The sequence below is a fragment of the Chiloscyllium plagiosum genome, chromosome 9, assembly GCF_004010195.1.
Source record: "Chiloscyllium plagiosum isolate BGI_BamShark_2017 chromosome 9, ASM401019v2, whole genome shotgun sequence".
Lineage (NCBI taxonomy): Eukaryota > Metazoa > Chordata > Chondrichthyes > Orectolobiformes > Hemiscylliidae > Chiloscyllium > Chiloscyllium plagiosum.
This window is the reverse complement of record NC_057718.1, coordinates 72,588,519-72,607,238: the sequence shown is the minus strand read 5'-3', so window position 1 is coordinate 72,607,238 and position 18,720 is coordinate 72,588,519. Positions and strand designations below refer to the sequence as shown.

The 18,720-nt window shown below is 42.4% G+C and overlaps 1 protein-coding gene across 16 annotated transcripts in view; it reads left to right on the top strand.

Moving 5' to 3' along the window:
• Nucleotides 1-18,720, top strand: part of dop1a (DOP1 leucine zipper like protein A) — a 377,089-nt gene that overhangs the window by 261,150 nt on the left and 97,219 nt on the right. For all 16 annotated transcript variants that reach the window (XR_006312556.1, XR_006312558.1, XR_006312557.1 and 13 more), the window contains 2 exons: nt 11,582-11,755; nt 17,599-17,724. Coding sequence is in view for 13 of the 16 variants with exons in the window: in XM_043696201.1 (XP_043552136.1) it covers nt 11,582-11,755; nt 17,599-17,724 (300 nt within the window). In the remaining 3 variants the exon portion in view is untranslated. The remainder of the gene's footprint in view (nt 1-11,581; nt 11,756-17,598; nt 17,725-18,720) is intronic.

Here is an 18,720-nt window from a genome sequence, read left to right as displayed (position 1 = left end):
CTTGCCCATGTCCACAGAACCGCCTGTCCGTCCCTCTAACTAGAGAGTCCCCTATAACTAGCGCTCTCCTCCTCTCCCCCTTTCCCTTCTGAGTCTCAGTGCCACAGACCCCTTCACTGCAGCTTACACCTGCAACGCTGTCCCCCCCAACAGTTTCCAAAGCTGTATATTTATTTTTTAGGGGAACGAGCACAGGGGAACCCTGCACTGCCTGCTTCTTCCCCTTCCCACCTCGGACTGTTACCCAGCTACCTCTGTTCTCCGGCGTTACTATGTCCCTGTAGCTTCTATCAATCACCCTCTCAGCCTCTCGAATAATCCTCAGTTCATCCAACTCCAGTTCCAGTTCCCTAACTCGTTCGGTGAGGGTCAGGATCTGACTGCATTTCCTGCAGACGAAGTTGGCAGGAGTATCGGTGGTCACCCCTATCTCAAACATCCTGCAGGAGGAACATTCCACTGCCTGCGCTGCCATGACTGTACACTTTCTCCAAAAACAAGAGCACTGAGTCAATAACACTGAGTCACTTACCTGTGGACTTTAAAGTTGGTTAGAGGAGGAGGGTGGGAGGGAGGCCCTACGGGAGTAGGACCTGGGGTCTAGAACACACCCACTCAAATACTAATCACTTACCTTCCCGCCCAGCTATGCGCTCCAACCTCACTTCCGCTGCTCCCACTCAAATGACCGTTGGTGATTAAAGGGTGAGTATTTATACTCACAGTTCTCCTTCCCGGCTGCCCCTCTGTTTGCCGTCACTTCCTCTGCTGCTCCCGCTCTTTTTGTGAAGAGAGAATAAAAAACACTGCTGCCCGCTACAGGTAAGTAATTTTGAAACAAACTGTTTTACCTTAGCTGTAGTCTCCCGGGTTCGCCTTTACTCGGCCGCTGCTCCCACTCAAAACAGTGTCACAAAACCAGGTTACACCCGTTGGAAGATAAAATGAGGGCATTCAAATTTACTTTGGCTCCCATGTCTGTTTCGGACCTTAAGTCTGTCTTTGGGTTAGTGAATTATTACGGAAAATTCATATATAACCTGGCCTCCATCTTAGTACTGTTACTCCCTCTTTAGATTAGATTCCCTACAGTGTGGAAACAGACCCTTCAGCCCAACCAGTCCACACCAACCCTCCGAAGAGTAACCCACCCCGATCCATTTCCCTCTTGAATAATGTACCTAACTTTATGGGAAATTTAACATGTCTAATTCACCTGACCTGCACATCTTTGGACTGTGGGAGGAAACCAGAGCACCCGGAGGAAACCCACGCAGACACGAGGAGAATGTGCAAACTCCACACAGACAGTCGCTCGAGGCTGGAATTGAACCTGAGACCCTGGTGCTGTGAGGCAGCAGTGCCACCGTGCCGCCCCTTTGAAAAAGGGTCAGCCTTTGGAAATGGTCAGCTAGCCAAGACATAGCCTTTAGGGAAGTAAAAAAGCAACTATTGTCCTCTAAAATGTTGGCCCACTACAATCTTCAGAGGTGGTGCTGACATGCAATGCCTCCCTGTACAGTATCGGGGTAGTATTGCCTCACTAGTTGCCCAGCAGAGAGAAACACCCAATAGCATTTGCATCTCAGACTTTGGCTGATGCTGAATGCAAATATGGCCAGATATAGAAGGAGGATTTGGTGGTAGTCTTTGGTGTGGGGATATTCCATCAGTACCTTTACGGATGTGAATTTGTAATAGTAACAGATCACAAACTGTAGCCCAGGCTACTGAAGGAAGACAAAGCAGTGCTACCCATAGCTTTGGGTCATATTCATTGTGGGCGCTTATTCTCAGCATGTATAATTACAAGTTGGAAGACTGTCCAGGAAGCCAAATGGTTGATGCAGGTGTCTTGTGCCGCATCCAGGGGTTTCCAAGATGAAGATGCCAGCAGCAAATTGTCTGTTGGCCAGAGTTGGATTCTGATATAGCTGTAGCTGCGTTGGTAGGGCAGTGCCCAGAGTGCCAAAGGACAGAAATTGTCACCAGTGGCACCCACACATATTTGGGAATGGGTGGGTAAAGAGTCGCAAATGTGGTGCTGGAAAAGTACAGCAGATCAGGAAGCATCCGAGGAGCAGGCGAATTGAAGTTTCAAGCAATAATCCTTCATCAGGATTCCCGAAACGGCAGCAGGAATGCCAATGTCAGTTGCGTGCTTCCTCTAAGCGAGAGAGACATTTGTTTTAGGGGATGAAGTTTGGTGTTAGAACCACAGAAATGACCCTGAATGGGTATGAGGTGAGGTTGATGCAAGATCCAGTCCTGTAACTTCCAAAGTTCAGGTTAGTGAAGCGATCCTAAACAAATGTAGATCGCCTGAAAGCTGCTACCTTGCGAACGGAGAAGGAGCAGTACATACCTGGCCCCTCAACTGCCAGAAAGCTTGTCAGAAAGTGTGAGTTCTCCCTCTCCGTCTAGTGTAGAGGAAACCTCAGAGTCCAAGATGGATGTAGCCTCGATACCATTACTGGTGGAAAAAGAGGAGGAAACTCTCCCGAGATGAACCGGACGCAAGAGATGGGCTGTGATCTGGAACGCACTGACCATTGGAACCAGGTGAATCTCACTGACTGAGATCCTTGACTGGAATTGTTAACCTGGGCCAGTCAGGAAGCCCTGGCTAACTAATATAAACAACAGCATTTTCAGAATCTCGTTAGTTCAGGTAATGATTCCAAACTGGCTGACCGCAGTCAGTTTTCACTTTCCTCTAGGTTACACATAATCTAATTGAACATCCAGTTTAGAAACCAGTATGATAGGAGAACTCCAATTACTCTGGCTTTGGTTAATCAATTGATTGTCCAATGGATATTGAATTTCCTTTGTCACATTGGCCTGGTATTCTGGGTTTAACCAATATGGTTTGTTTTTTTATTGTGTCGGATTTACCTACGTCCACCTCTTGTTTAATGTGATACATCCAGGAGTTTCGTTCTAAACATTTTTGGATTTTCTGAGCAATCTCACTATATATCTCTCTGTTGATCTTTTTCCAGAGACAGTGTCAAAATTCCCTAATAAATCCAAATTTTCTAATGTATTAGAAAGTTTACTTTGGGAATTGTCTATTTCTCTTTGGCTCTCATTCTTCGTTCTTATATCCTCCTCTTCTGTACTCACTATTTGACACACCTGTATGTTTTCATGGTTTTCTCTACAATAGTATTGTTCAACATGTTCATATGACACAACTAATTGATTTTCCAATGATCAGGAGTATCAATTGAAAATTTCCTTGACTAACCGTTTTAATTATTTTATAAGGTTCACTGAATAATGCTTTTAATGGCTCACTTGTAAAGGCAATTGTACCAAGACTTCATCTCCTTTGAAATGTCTGTTTTTTGTACGTTTATCTATCCCCCTTTTTCATTTCATTCCGGCAAGTTTTCACATGTTCCTGGACAACTTTACATGTTCCTGTTAACATATTCAGAGATGTGGACACATACTCTAACATTGAAGATCTGTTTTTTGATGTAACAATTTATTTTGAATGAGTTTTGATGTCTCTGTTATTTCATGGCCATAAACTAATTCAAATGGGCTGAAGCCAGTACACTCACTTGGAGGATGTCTGGTTGCAAATAGGGAAAATCTAATTCTCTGACCCAATCCTTTAGACACTCATAATTTTTTTAACATGATTTTGAGAGTTTGGTGATACTTGTCCAAAGCACCTTGGATCTGCGCACAGTATGCAGTCAACTTCAGTTGTTTAAACCCCAAGCTACAGCTGATATCTTGAAAATGCTTTGATATAAAGTTTGATTCTTGATCAGATTGTACTTGTGTTGGCAGCCCATAATGAGTGAAAAACGAGTGAATTTTTCCACTACCATTTTAACTTTAAGTCAAAAATCACACCACACCAGGTTATAGTCAAACAGGTTTATTTGAAATCACTAGCTTTCGGAGCTCTGTGGTGGAAATCAGTGTATCATATTCGCAATGCTTAGGGTATGTTAATTTCTGACTTCCACTTCAGCTAATGTCCCACACAATCCATTGGTATGTGACTGAATGGTTCCTGAAAAAATGGTGTAGGAATCACGTGCTGGTTTAATCACATGTTGAAGTGTAGCTACAGGTTGACAGATATGACGCATGTTACAAAACCAGCATATCTTCATATATCTTTTTAGCCAGGTAAAATAACCTGTTATGCATGCCTGAGTTTTCCAAATTAGATTAGATTAGATTAGATTACTTAGTGTGGAAGCAGGCCCTTCGGTCCAACAAGTCCACAGCAACCCTCCGAAGAGCAACCCACCCAGACGCATTCCCCTACATTTACCCCTTCACCTAACACTAGGGGCAATTTAGCATGGCCAATTCATCTAACCTGCACATCTTTAGACTGTGGGAGGAAACCGGAGCACCTGAAGGAAACCCACGCAGACACTGGGAAAATGTGCAAACTCCACACAGTTTCCCGAGGCTGGAATCGAACCCGGGTCCCTGGTGCTGTAAGGCAGCAGTGCTAACCACTGAGCCATCGTGCCGCCCCTCATGTCCTGCCATTTGAATTTCATGTGCAACTGGTGATATCTCCCTAAAAGCATTTCTGTTGCCCCATATCTCTTCGTATGGCTATAGGTTTGTACACCTCGCCTGAAGAAAAAGGAGACCCCTTTCTTTTCAACAAGAATCCTGCATGCTTCTCCTCTACCATATATTTTCCTTATTAATCTCAGAATTCACTTCCATCCTTTTTAATGTAGTTAGAGCTACAACCTGGTCAGTGGTATTATCTCTGTGTTCCCTTTTTATAATCCATTTTTACTGGTTCCTATAAGTCCCATGTGTGTACCTTGTAACTTCCATCATTCCAAATGAACAACTTGTTACAATAGAAACATTTAAGCTTCCAAACTCCACCTCAATCCTCAACATTTTCCTTCTTAATCTGAGGAGGAGCTCTTAGGGCATTGTAATTTGTTTTATTTTATTTTTATTATATTTGTTTTACCTTATTTTGTTTGGGTAAAGTCTATTCTGCTTTTGGCCAACTCATTTGTGATGCAATCTTCTCAAATCACATGCAAATTGATTCCATATCCTTCTCTTCAAATTTTGGCAAAACCTACACAAGCTTAAACATGACTAAATCATGGATTATGACTAGAAATTTCCTCTTCTAAATCTACCCAAACACCTGACTTAGCTTGCCCAAGCTGTGTCACTTTTAAATTCCTGTTCTCTCTTTTTCCTCCCTTATTTCTGTTCTTTATTTCACTTTTCCAATTTCCTACCCCCACCCCCCCACCTTGTCCTCTTCTGCCCTTTGGAATTTGAGTTTATAAGTTCTAACTCCCTTTGGAATTCCATCTCTAACTTTGTCTTTCCATTCACCTGTACTATAGTTCAAGGTTCACTGATACATCTGATATACAGCCTGTTCCACAAGACCTCGCTTATTTCCACTAATCCCAACTCTTTCAAAGAAGAGTGTAGCACAGGTACAACCCTTCAGTCCACCAAGACTATGCTAATACATGATGCCTTTCTAAACTAAAAAAGCTTTTTTCTCTGCGGTCCATGTCTCTGTTATCCCTATTCCTTCAATGCGAGTCACCTTGCTGCTGAGAAGGTGTTATGAAACTGGAAATAGTGCAAGAAAGATTTACAAGGATTTCACTGAGACTGGAAGGTTTGAGTTATTAGGGGAGGCTGGGACATTTTCCCTGCAGTGGAGGAGACTGAGGAGTGACCTTCGTGGAAAGACGAATAGCCAAGGTCTTTTTCCCAGTATAAGGGAGTCCAAAACTAGAGGGCATAGGTTTAAGGTAAGAGGGGAAAGATTTAAGAGGAGCCTGAGGGGCAAATGTTTCACACAGAGGGTGGTGCATTATTGGAGCAAGCTGCCACAGGAAATGGTAGAGTCAAAAAGCATGGTGCTGGAAAAGCACAGCAGGTCAGGCAACATCTAACAAGCAGGAGAGTCGATGTTTCGGACATAAGCCCTTCATCAGGAAATGATAGAGGCAGGTACAATTACAATATTTAAAAGACATTTGGACAGATACATGGATAGGAATATGGGCCAAATTTAGGCAAATGGCACAATTTCAGCCAAGGAAATCTGGTTGGCATGAATGATTTGGGCCGAAAGTCCTGTTTCTGCGCTGTCTGACACTATTCATATACTGTATCTGTAAAGATGCTTTTTAACCATTGCTATTGTGTCCTCCTCCACCTCCTCTGGCAGTGCATTCCAGGCATTTACCATCCTCTGTGTGTAAAAGTCTGTCTCTCATGTGTCTTTTAAACTTATCCCATTTTAATTTAAATCTCTATGTCCCTTAGCAATTGAGATTTTTACTCTGGAAACAGACCCCGATTATCCACTATATTCATGCCTTTCATAATTTTGTAGACTTCTATTAGATCGCCCAACTTGTGCCATTCAAGTCAAAAGAAATCAAGTTTGTCCAATCTCTCCTCATAGCTAATACCCTCTAAAGTAGACAACGTCCTAGTTAACTGCTTCTATACCCCCTCCAAATCCTCCATATCGTTCTGGTATTGTGAACTGTTTTCCAAATGTGACCTAACTGATGTTCTATACAGCTGCAACATGACGTGTAAATTTATTCTTTACCCCAATAGGTGAAAGCAAGCATGCCATGCACCTTGTTGACCACCTCATCTACCACTGTTTCCACTTTCAGGGAACTGCAGACCTATACACCTAGATTCCTCTGTATGTTGCTGCTACGAAGAGTCTTCTATTTACTGTATACACCCCTTCTACGTTAGATCTTCCAAAATGCATCATCTTGCATTTGGCCAGATTAAACACCATTCGCCATTTCTCCATCCAAATCACCAGCCTACCTTCATCCTGCTGCGAACTGTGGCAGTCCTCCTCACTATCTACAGTTCCTTCAATATTTGTGTCATCCACAAACTTACTAATCAGGCCACCTACATTCTTCAAATCATTTTTTATATATATATATATATATATTAATTACAACAGGGGTTCCAGCACTGATCCCTGTGGAACACCACTCACTCTCAGATCTCCGTCAGAAAAGCACCCTTCCACTGCTACTCTGTCTTCTATGATTAAATCAGTTCTGTATCCATCTTACCAACTCACTGCAGATCCCATTTGACTTTGCCTTTTGTATCAACCTGCCATGAGATACTTTGCAAAAAGGCATTGTTAAAATCCATGTAGACAACATCTACCACCTTGTGCCCATCACTTGTCTCTGTCACTCCTTCAAAAAGCTCAGTCAAGTTTGAGAGACAAGACCTGCACAAAGCCATGCTGCCTTTCGCTACTAAGTCCATATTTTTCCAAATGTGAGTAAATCCTATCCCTAAGAATCTTCAAAGTAAGCCTAAATAATTTGTCTATCATGGATGATTAGCTCATCAGTTTGTAATTTCCCAGATTTCCCCTGTTGCCCTTAAACAAAGGAACAACATTGGCTATCCTCCAGTCTTCTGGGACTTGTGTGACTGAAGAGGATTCAAAGATTTCGTTTGAGGTGCCAATATTTCCTGATCTGCCTCCTCAGCATTCTGGGATCGATCCTATCAGGTTATAGAGTCTTATCTACCTTAATGCTTTGTAAACCACCCAATACCAAATCCTTTTTTTATGTTGAACTGTCCTAGAATATCAACCTATCTTCCTAAAACTCATTATTCACCCTGTCCTTCTCCTTTGTGAATACTAATGCAAAATATTTGTTAAAACTTCACCCACTTCCTCCAGCTCCATGCATAAAATGTGTCCTTTGTCCTTGAGTGGACTTGCCTTTTCCTAGCTACCTTCTTGCTCCTCATGTGCATAAAGCACCTTGTGATTTTCCTTAGCCAAAGACACTTCTTGACCCCTTTTAGCTTTCCTAATTCCTTGTTTGAGTTATTTTCCGGCTAGCTTTGTATTCTTTGAGTGCTCCATGAGTCCTAAACCTTACGTATGTCTCCTTTTTCTTTTTGACTAAGCTTTCAATTTCTCGTCATTCCAAGGTTCTAGAATCTTGCCATTCTTATTATTTCCACTGAGGAGATAGAGGAACAGCTATATAAGCAGAACCGGAAAGATGTAAAAGCAATAGAGTTATAATAGTGGATGACTTTCACTTCCTCAGTATTAGCTGGAACTCCCTTAGAGCCAAGGGTTTAGATAGGCCAGAAGGTGCATCCAAGAGGATTTATTGAAACAATATATAGATAGTCCAACTAGGGAAGGGCATTACTAGACATTGTTTTGGGGAATGATCAAAGTTTCTGTGGAGGAGCATTATGGAAACAGTAATCATCGTCCCACAAGTTTTAAGATAGTTGTGAATAAGAGAAGACTGCTCCTCAGTCGAAGGTACTAAATTAGGTTAAGGCTAATTACAGCAGTATTACTGTGGAAGAGCCGGTGTCAGACTAGGGTGGACCAAGTTAAAAGTCAGACAACACCAGGTTATAGTCCAACAGGTTTATTTGGAAGCAATAGGTTTCAGAGTGCTGCTCCATCGTCAGGTGATTGTGGAGTATAAGATCATAAGACACAGAACTTATAGCAGAAGATTATAGTGTTATTTAAGAAGCATTTAGACAGACAGAATAGAGAGGTACGGACCACGTGCAGGCAGATGGAATTAGTTTAGAATGGCGACATGTTGGGCCTCAGGGCCTGTACCTCTGCTGTACAATGTTTTGTCTATGTTCTAGCTTCTTCTGGCAACTTTATTTCCAGTCTGGTGGCTAACTTTGCTAATTTAGCTTCAGTTGTACCAGGAAAACTTCTGGCACATTCAGAAACGGTTTCCAATGTCATCTTAAGTTTGAGTCCAAATTTGATGTCCGATTGCTCACTCTAAATACCAAAGTTCAATTCCAGAGCTACATTGAAACACAGACAAGTCCCTAACTATGTTATGACACAAAGGCAGACAGGTGAACCAAATCAGCCTTTTTATCTCTATTCACAACACAGTAAAAACTAAAACCATTAAAAATTGACCCCAGTGGTTTGTAACCAGACTTTTGAATAACCACTATCAGACTCTGTGAATAATCAATTCCAGATACCAAATTACTTAAGTAGTTTTCGTGATATATTATGCAGGCATAAATGATGGTTTCTTGGTTGATTTTCTGAGGATGGAGAAAATGAGGACTGCAGATGCTGGAGATCAGAGTGAAGATTAGAGTGGTGCTGGAAAAGCACAGCAGGTCAGGCAGCATTCGAGGAGCAGGAAAATTAACATTTTGGGCAGGAGCCCTTCATCAGGAATGAGGTTTGAGGGCCAAAGGGGCTGAGAGATAAATGGGAGTGGGGTGAGGCGGAGGGGGGAGGCGAACGGTATCTGGGAATGCGATAGGTAGATTAAGGTGGGGGTGAAAGTGATAGGTCAGAGAGGAGGCTGGAACAGATAGGTAGGAAGGAAGATGGGCAAGTAGGACAGTTCAAGAGGGTGGTGACAAGTTGGGAGGTTGGGACTGGGATAAGGTGGTGGGAATGGGGAAACTGCTGAAATCCATATTGATCCCATGTGGTTGGAGGGTCCCAAGATAGAAGATGAGTTGTTGCACCAGACTTTGGGTGGTAGGGTTTGATGATGGAGGAGGCCCAGGAGCTGCATGTCCTTGGTGGAGTGGGTGGGGGAGTTAAAGTGTTGGGGCAGTGAGGTTAGTTGATGCGGGTATCCCAGAGATGTTCTCTGAAACGATCCGCAAGTTGGCGTCTGTCTCCCCAATGTAGAGTAGGCTACATCAGGTCCAACGGATGCAGTAGATGACATGTGTGGAAGTACAGGTAAATTTCTGTCAGATTTGAATGGATCCTCTGGGGTCTTGGACAAAGGTAAAGGGGGAGGTGTGGCAGTAGGTTTTGCACTTCCTGCAATAAGAGAAGAGGGTGTGTTGATGGCGGTGGGGGGGGGGGGGGGGGGCGTGGACCTGACCAGAGAGTTATGGAGGGAGTGGTCTCTCTGAAAAGCAGATAGGGATGCGGAGGAAAATATATCTCTGGTGGTCGGGTCTGTTTGTAGGTGGCAGAAATGGCGGAGGATGATGTGTTGTGTCCAGAGGTTGGGGGTAGAGAACATCCCCTCTCTTGTGGTTGATGATGCTCTCCAGCGCATCTCCTCCACTTCCTGCACCTCTGCCCTTGAGCCCTACCCCTCCAACCACAACAAGGACAGAACTCTCCTGGTCCTCACCTTTCATTCCACCAACCTCTGGATGCACCACATCATCCTCCACCATTTTAGCCAACTACATACAGATCCCAACACCAGGGATATATTTCCCTTCCCACTCCTGCCTGCATTTCAGGGAGATCATTCCCTTCACGACTCCCTTCATGGCCCCACTCACCAACCCACCTTCCACTACTATTGGAGGAAGTGCAAAACTTACTCCCACACCTCCCCCACATTTCCGTCCAAGGCCCCAAAGGATCCTTCCACATAGGACAGGAATTTACCTGTACTTCCATACACGTCATCCATTGCACCCGATGTGATCTCCTCTACGTTGGCGAGACAGGAGGCCAACTTGCGGATTATTTCAGAGAACATCTCTGGGACACTTGCACCAACCAACCCCATCGCCCTGTAGCTGAACGCTTTAACTCCCCCTCCCACTCCACCAAGGACATGCAGCTCGTGGGCCGCCTCCATCGCCAAACCCTAAACACTTGACACCTGGAAGAAGAACACTTCATCTTCCGACTTGGGACCCTCCAACCAAATGGGATTAATGTGGATTTCACCAGTTTCCTCATTTCCCCAACCTCTCAATTCGTCACCGCCCTCTTGACCTGTCCTACCTGTCCATCTTCCTTCTCACCTATCTGCTCCAGCCTCCTCTCCGACCTATCACTTTCATCTACCTATAGCATTCCCAGCTACCGCCCTATATGTCGATTCTTCTGCTCCTCAAATGTTGCCTGACTGGCTGTGCTTTTTCAGCACCACATTCTTCAACTTGATTTTCTGAGGATGTTGATTGGGGTAACTTTTTCAGTTCACTCAGTAATACTTATAACTTAGTTTTCTATTCTCTGAGCTTCCATAGGAGCTTGGGCAAGGATCCTTCAAGTCTGTATGCTAGAGTGCCAACAACTAGACTCTTTTTCACAAAATCCACAGTCCAAACGCACTCCAAACTTTGATCACTCCCTGTCAGGCTGACTGTATTCTTGAAAAGGTCCTAGTTACTATTTAATAACTATTATCTGCTTGAGCATAAGGTATATTCCAGGAGCCATTTTCCAGGTGCTGACCTCATTAATAGCCAACTTCTGCTTTCTGTTTACACAGGTGGTTAAACATCTGCAGAACCTTTTTAATCATGAAACAATCTGCAATTAACTTACAGGCCCGGTCTCTTAAATAAGCAGAAGCTTGTTTAGACTGTTTTCCTTTTAACTCGAGCTATTACCAACAGTCAAAAATTCATCATTAACTCTCAGTTCCAAGTTCATAACTGCAAACTAAAATTGATCAAAATAATTTTTCAATAATTGATCATAAGAATTTATACTGGCACATGTGCACACCCATCTTTAATTTATTGAATTGATAATTTTCAGTCTTTCCTATTTCAGCTCATGGTTTCTGTGGATCAGAAGTATTTGTCGGAAGCACGAAATGGAATTCTTTTTATATTGTCAACCATTGTATCTTCTGTGAGCCTGCTGTGGGGGATTTTACAGGTTGTGGACTCAACTGAGAAAACCATTGCTGCCTCTGCTGTAACTATCAACCTGGGTTCCACAAAGGTAGGTGAACTGCTGAGATTTGAATATATAGCTATTATGAAAAGAGATAATCAAAAGCAGGCAATTTTTTTTTGTTTTTGATGTATGTGCAACATGGTGGCTTATTGGTTAGCATTGCTGTCTCACACTGTCAGGGACCCAGTTCAATTCCAGCCTCAGGTGACTGCATGGAGTTTGCACATTCTTCCTGTATCTGTGTTGGGTTCCTCTAGCTACTCCAGTTTCCTCCCAAGGTCATGCAGGTTAGGTGGATGGCCTTGCCAAATTACTCTGTATCCAGGAATGTGCAGGCTAAGCAGATTAACCATGGGAAATGCAGAGTTACAATGATAGTTAGGGGGGTGGATCTGGTTGGGATGCTGTTTGGAAGGTCAGTGTTGACCCAAAGGGCTGAATGGCCTGCTTCCACATTGTAGAGATTCTATGATTCCATGATTTTATTCTATTATATTTATGTACTAAAATGGCTCTGCACTGAACTGTTTATAGAAAAGTGCGGTTTAGTTTCACACTTTAATATTGCTGAAAAAAGGCACATTTTGTACTCACCAGTTCAAGGGAAAAACCAACATTTATATTTGATGGGTGGACAGTGCTGATTATTTGGCGAGTGGCGTCTAATGGAAACAATGTCATGGAAAATGCACCCATTAAAGCCAATTGAGTTTTGTTTAAATTTTAAACCAGGAAGGTTGACTGTGATTTGTCAGGGAAATAACCTTACCAGTGAATCAGCAAATGGGCATCTATTGAATTGAAATAGGCACAATGTGTATGTGATATTTCTATCTGCAGCCAACAGGACCCTGCGTATCAATATCAGCTTCCAGTACACACACTGTGAGCACAACTGACAATTGTTTGTTTGTGTAATTCCTCACACTTGAGATTATGCAGCACATGTTGTCTATCAGCTGAATCACATCTGTTGGACACTTGCACACATACTTTTGTGCCTTTGCATTAGAACTTGTAGCAATTCAAAATCCAAAATAATGATGCTGCTTGTACAAGAAATATGAACCCCGTGAAAGTCTAGTAGGTGATTGTGTACTTCCTTACCAATCTGAACGATTTGCATTGAGATATCTCAGGGCTGAAAAATTTGTTAAGTGTCAATTTATAGCATTTTGTCTCATACAGTTCTTCACTGCTCACCACATTCATTATGTGCATCTGTCTTGTGCTCACTAGCGGCAGAGTGTTTACTTGAGCTGTGAGGTGTCAGATTTAAAGCACAGACAGGGATAGCCTTTTGCAATGGGGCGAAATGAAAAAAAAGCTTCTGAGAGCACATATGTAGTACAGGTAAGTATAGTATCAGAAACTGTCCATCCATAGAGCCACTACTCTTTCCTTAACCATTGTAGCATAACATTTTATTGTTGATTGTGGTAACATCACATGTTGTAAAACCTTCACATGTTGTTGATATTAACTTTTATTGAACAACAAGGAGGGAGAAGAACAGAAAGAAATGTTGCATTTGCATCTGGGACTAAACGGGCTTGTTTGCCTGCCTTTCAAGTAACAAATTTACAGTCACGAATGATGACTTTAACCAACTCTGACCTAATGGGTGAACATTAAGTCCTGTATGGCTCGTTGTACCCAATGCTACTCACTCAATCATGGGGAGAGTGATGTTCCTTTTGTTTATCTTTTTCAGAAGACTGCTGCTACTTACCTAGCTCCTCAGTGTACAACATAACATGCCTTTGCCTGCTTCACAGCATGCAAGGATTATGCAATACGACTAAACCTCCCAGATCAATCCAGACATCAGAGAATCTTATTTTGAGGAGGGCTGCCATCTGCTCCTCAATGACCCATGGAAGAATGTGCTGAGTTTTACTTATACTTGGCCTCAGTCAGGTGTTTGCGTAGTGGATTCATCAGTATTGGAGAGGGGGTAGCCCTTGTCTCCCAGTAGCCATCTTTGTTTGGCATCCATTTATTGAAATGAAACAGGAATCCATCAGTCGTCAAGGATGCAGGCATCATGGCAGTGTCCAGGATACCAGACACAGACCTTTAAGATTTGATACTGATGATCAAGATGTCTTGTACATCGACCAAATGGTATCCTTTGCTTTTGGTGAAGTCAACTGCATTATGATATGATGCTCTCTACATGCCAAAGTACAATTTGTAGCCCCATGCACTTAGGGAAGCCAGTTATGTTGATAGTCACCACAACATCGTTGTGGCCCGTACTGTGCTGTACTGTTCTATGTAAAGCTGGGCTGCAGTGCTGACTCTGTCACAGGGAAACAAAGTGAAGCAGTGTGAACTTACAGAAAAAATATTGGTAATAGCTCTGATACATTCATGAGTTGAGGATTGAGAGATCTCAGAGTTCCCAGTGGATCCTTGGAAGCAGCCAGCAGATACACAAATTGCTGGAATTTCTGGTGCATTTCATGCAGATGTAGCAACATGTATGGAGAGATGGAAAAGCTTCATGACCTGTGACCAGAACAGAAGTAGTCAGTGGCATAAAGTTTTAGCACAGGTGTCACCTAACCTGCCATTGTGATAGGATGGTCACCTACTCTTTCAGATTACAAGCTGTGCTCTAGATGACACTTTGCTATGAAATTGTGCTGAGCCATCTCATTTGAAGGCAGCACTGTACCTTACACATCTAACAAAATTGCATCGAGGGCATTCTGTGTCTACTCTACCTCCTCCACAGCCAGAAGCATACTGTGCTGTGACGACTTTATGTGGAGGTTGTTCAGCAGCTACTGGTCCTGGGTTCGGTGGTGAATTGCCACTCCTCAATTTCTTTGCACCTTTGTTTTGCAGCAGCCACAGAGATAATAGCAACTGCTGTGGCTGGACGCATTGGTTATGGTTCCTACGTGGGGAATATCAGAAACAGAACAGCTCCTTAGTAATGTGTTACATCACATGCAATGACCAGTTTAACAGAATTACCAATACAGTGGGACATGGAGGATTTCAACAAGAAAGCCAATGGGATGTCTGCACATGAACTGTTGACATAGTCGTGCTGCACACTTTTGGAATAAGCTCTAGTGTGTCACACCAGTACAATAGGAGATTGTAAGCGTGGTAGGATTACTGAAACCAGGCCTCCCCTATCCAAACCTGATCACCCCACTCTCCCATCCCTCCAAAATTCATCCACTATAATATCTCTTGAGACAGCAAGATAAGAGATCAGAATGCATCCTGTTCTGGAGCCTGTCCCTACACAAAATGTGACCTGGCAGCGCATTGTTATGTAATATGCTGCCATGTTTTCCTAAGTGAATTGCCATTGCCATGTTTCTCAGGAGCTCGGAAAATTCTGTCTCGAGAGTCTGTATAAGGAAGAGTAAAAGTATGAGTAATCAGTGCAAGCTAATTAAATGATTCAATGAAATTAAAAGTAGGAGTGGGAAAAAAGATGAAATTTAGAAACAAAAGAAAATGTGAGATAAAAATCTATCTTTAAAGTATTTTCAAAAATGTTTGAAGAATGAGACTCTGTACTAAGTTACAGTGACAAAAAAGGATATTTGGCCACAATTATCAATTACACTGAGTCATAGAGCATGGAAACAGACCCTTCGGCTCAACTGATGACCAGGTTTCCTAAACTGAGAAAGTCCCATTTGTCTGCATTTGGCCCATAAATCTGTCATGTACCTGTCCAAATGTCTTTTAAATGTTGTAATTATACTCAGCTCTGGCAGCCCTTTCCATTAGAGCACCACCTGTATGAGAAATTAACCCTCAAGTCCCTTTTAAATCTTTCCCCTCTCTCCTTAAATCTATGCCATCCAGTTTTGGACTTCCCTTCACTTGACTATTCACCTTACCTATGCCTTTCAGTTTATAAACCTCTATAAAGTCGCCCCTCAGCCTCCTACACTCTAGGGATAAAAGCCCCAGCCCCTCCAGATGGTATGCCTGTTTAAACCCATGAATCTTTTTTGAACTGTTAATCTGTGTGCAGAGTTATGGTACAAATACAAATAGACCCATAAAAACCTATTCAGATTCTCCTTATAACTCAAACCCTCCAGACTTGGTAAAAAATCTTTTTTTTTGCACACACTCGAGTTTAATAACATTCTTCCTACAGCAGGGCAGCTAGAATTGTATGCAGTATTCCAAATGTGGTTTTACCAATGTCTTATACAACCATAACATGATGTCCTAACTTCCATACAAAGTGCTCTAATCAATGAAGGTAAGCGTGCCAGATGCCGCCTTTGCCACACTATGATGCTAATTTCAAGGCACTCCTGCACCCCTCTGTTCAACAACACTCCCTAGTGCTCTGCTATTAATTGTCTAAGTCCTACCCTAGTTTGTTTTATCAAAATGTAACACCTTGCATTCGTTTGAATTAAATTCCATCTGCCATTCCTTGGCCCACTGCCCCAGTTGATCAAGATCCCGTTGATCTCTTGGATAACCTGATTCAAAGTCCACTATACCACACATTTTGGTGTCATCTAAATTGTTTATATAAATGATGAACAGCAGTGGACCTAGTATCAATCCTTGTGGCACATCGCTGGTCACAGGCCTCTAGTTGGAATAACAACTCTCTACCACCATCTTCTGTGTTCTACTGTCAAGCCAATTTTGTATCCAATTGGCTGGCTCTCCCTGGATCCCATGTGATGTAACCAGTCTACCACACTGAACTTTGTCAAGGACTTGTTAAAGCCCTTGTTGGCAATGTCAGTGAAGTTTGTGAAACACAATTTCCCATGAACAAAGCCATGCTGACTATCCCTAACCAGCCTTTCCAATTGCATATAGATCCCGTTTCTCAGAATCTCCTCCAACAACTTACCCACCACTGACTTCAGTCTCATGGGTCTGTAGTTCCCTGGCTTTTCCTAATAGCTTTTCTAACTAATGATGAAACATTAACCACTCTCCAGTCATCTGGTACCTCACCGGTGGGTATCAACTATATCTGTTAGGAACCTTGCAATTTCTTCCCTGGCTTCCCACGATGTTCGGGTATTCTCTTGATCAGCTCCTGGGGATTTAACTACCTTTATGCGTTTAAGACTTCCAGCATGTGGATTTCAGTAATGTGGATTTACTTCCCTGCATTCCATTGCTTCCATGTCTTTCTCCAAGTAAATACTGAAATATTAATTTAGGGTCTACCTGTGGTCCCACATAAATGGACTTGTTAATCTTTAAGGACCCTATTCTCTCCCTAGTTACTCTTTTGCCCCTAATATATTTGTAGAATCCCTTTGGATTCTCCTCAACCTTACTTATCTGCCACTGTTAAAAATGCATTTAAATAAGATACATTACGTAAGATACAAGCCTTAATTTTTTTCTGAATTTCACAGGTATCATGTGGGTAAGTACCTGAAATTTATATTATTGCACACTTTCAATTCTTAAGACATTTTAATTATTTTATGGGATGTTGGCATCATTGACAAAACTACAATTGATACCCATCACCAATGGCACATTTCCAGTTGCTGGATGTTGCTGTAGATTTGCTCTCGAATAATGGTGAGTAGTGTTAGCCTCTCAACTGTTTTGTCACAAAGTCTGGGCAATGATTACATGTCACAACTTTGGCTTTTAATTAGTCTTAACTAACTTGTACTTTGGCACCTATCTTGTGTGTTTGAATTGCCTTTAATCTTATAAGATTTACGGAACTAAAATAACTGTGATGATAATGAAAATAATATCTGATTTTTTTTTCCCATTTCATAATGCCAGTTCATGAATTTAAGATTATCCAGTGGTTTCAGATGTAGTACTGTGATTTGTTTTCTTGTCCATAAATTAATTTTTGAGTTAATTCAGTGTGTCTCTTGTTCCTTTCTGACCAGAGCCTCCGGCAACAGATTTTAGAGCTCTTAGGACCCATCTCAATGAATCATGGTGTACACTTCATGGCAGCTATTGCTTATGTTTGGAATGAGAGGAAAGAGAATGCAAGCACCATCAGAAACAAAGTAAGACTCCTCTCTTTTGTAGAGTAATGTTTACAGTGGAATGAGACTTTGTTCTAGCAGGAAGTCCATTATCACTTTATGCCATTGTCCTGCTTTTGACTCTTTCTCAAAGGCAGACACTTAGAGGTATAGAGTCCTACAGCATAGAAACAGGCTCTTCAGCTGTTTTTCCTTCTCCTCCCCCTGCTCCACCCCACCCCATGTCAATGCTGACCAACAGACACCTAACTACACTCATCCCATTTATCTCACTTGGTTCATAGCTTGCTAAGCCCTTGTATTTTAAATGGTTATCCAGAAGCTTCTTAAATGTTGTGACAGTATCCACCTCCACCAGTCTCTCAATCAGTATGCTCAAATTTTATAACCCCCTGGATTAAAGAGGTTTTTCTCAAGTTTCCCTGGAACCACTTGCTCCTCACCTTAAACGTATGCCCTCTGGTCGTCTTCCAGAGATTCTCTCAACCTATTCTATCTATGTCTCTCATAATTTTGTATATCTCAATCAGATCTACCCTCAACCTCTGCTGCTCCAAGAAAGACAAGCCCAGCCTCCTCATAACTGAGATTTTTCATCTCAGTCAACATCTTAGTGTATCTCGTCTGCCCCTTCTCCAGCACATTCATGTACTTCCGATAGTGTGGCAATCAGAACTGTACATGGTGTTCCATCTAAAACCTAACCAATGTTTATCAAAGTTGTAACAAGTCTTCCTTGCTCCGGGGTAATAAAGGCCCCGAAATGCTGCCTTCACCACCAGGTCTACCTGTGCTGAAGCCATTAGAGATTCATACATCAAGAACTCTTGAAGCTAGTGGAACCTACCATTTATTTTGTATATCCTTCCCTTATTAGACCTCCCAAGGTGCATCACCTTGCAATACCAGGATTACTCTATTCAATTTATCAGCTGAACAATATCAGACTGTAGGCTGAGACCATCCTCCTCACTATCAACAACACCGCCAATTTTTGTTTCAAAAGCAAACTTACTC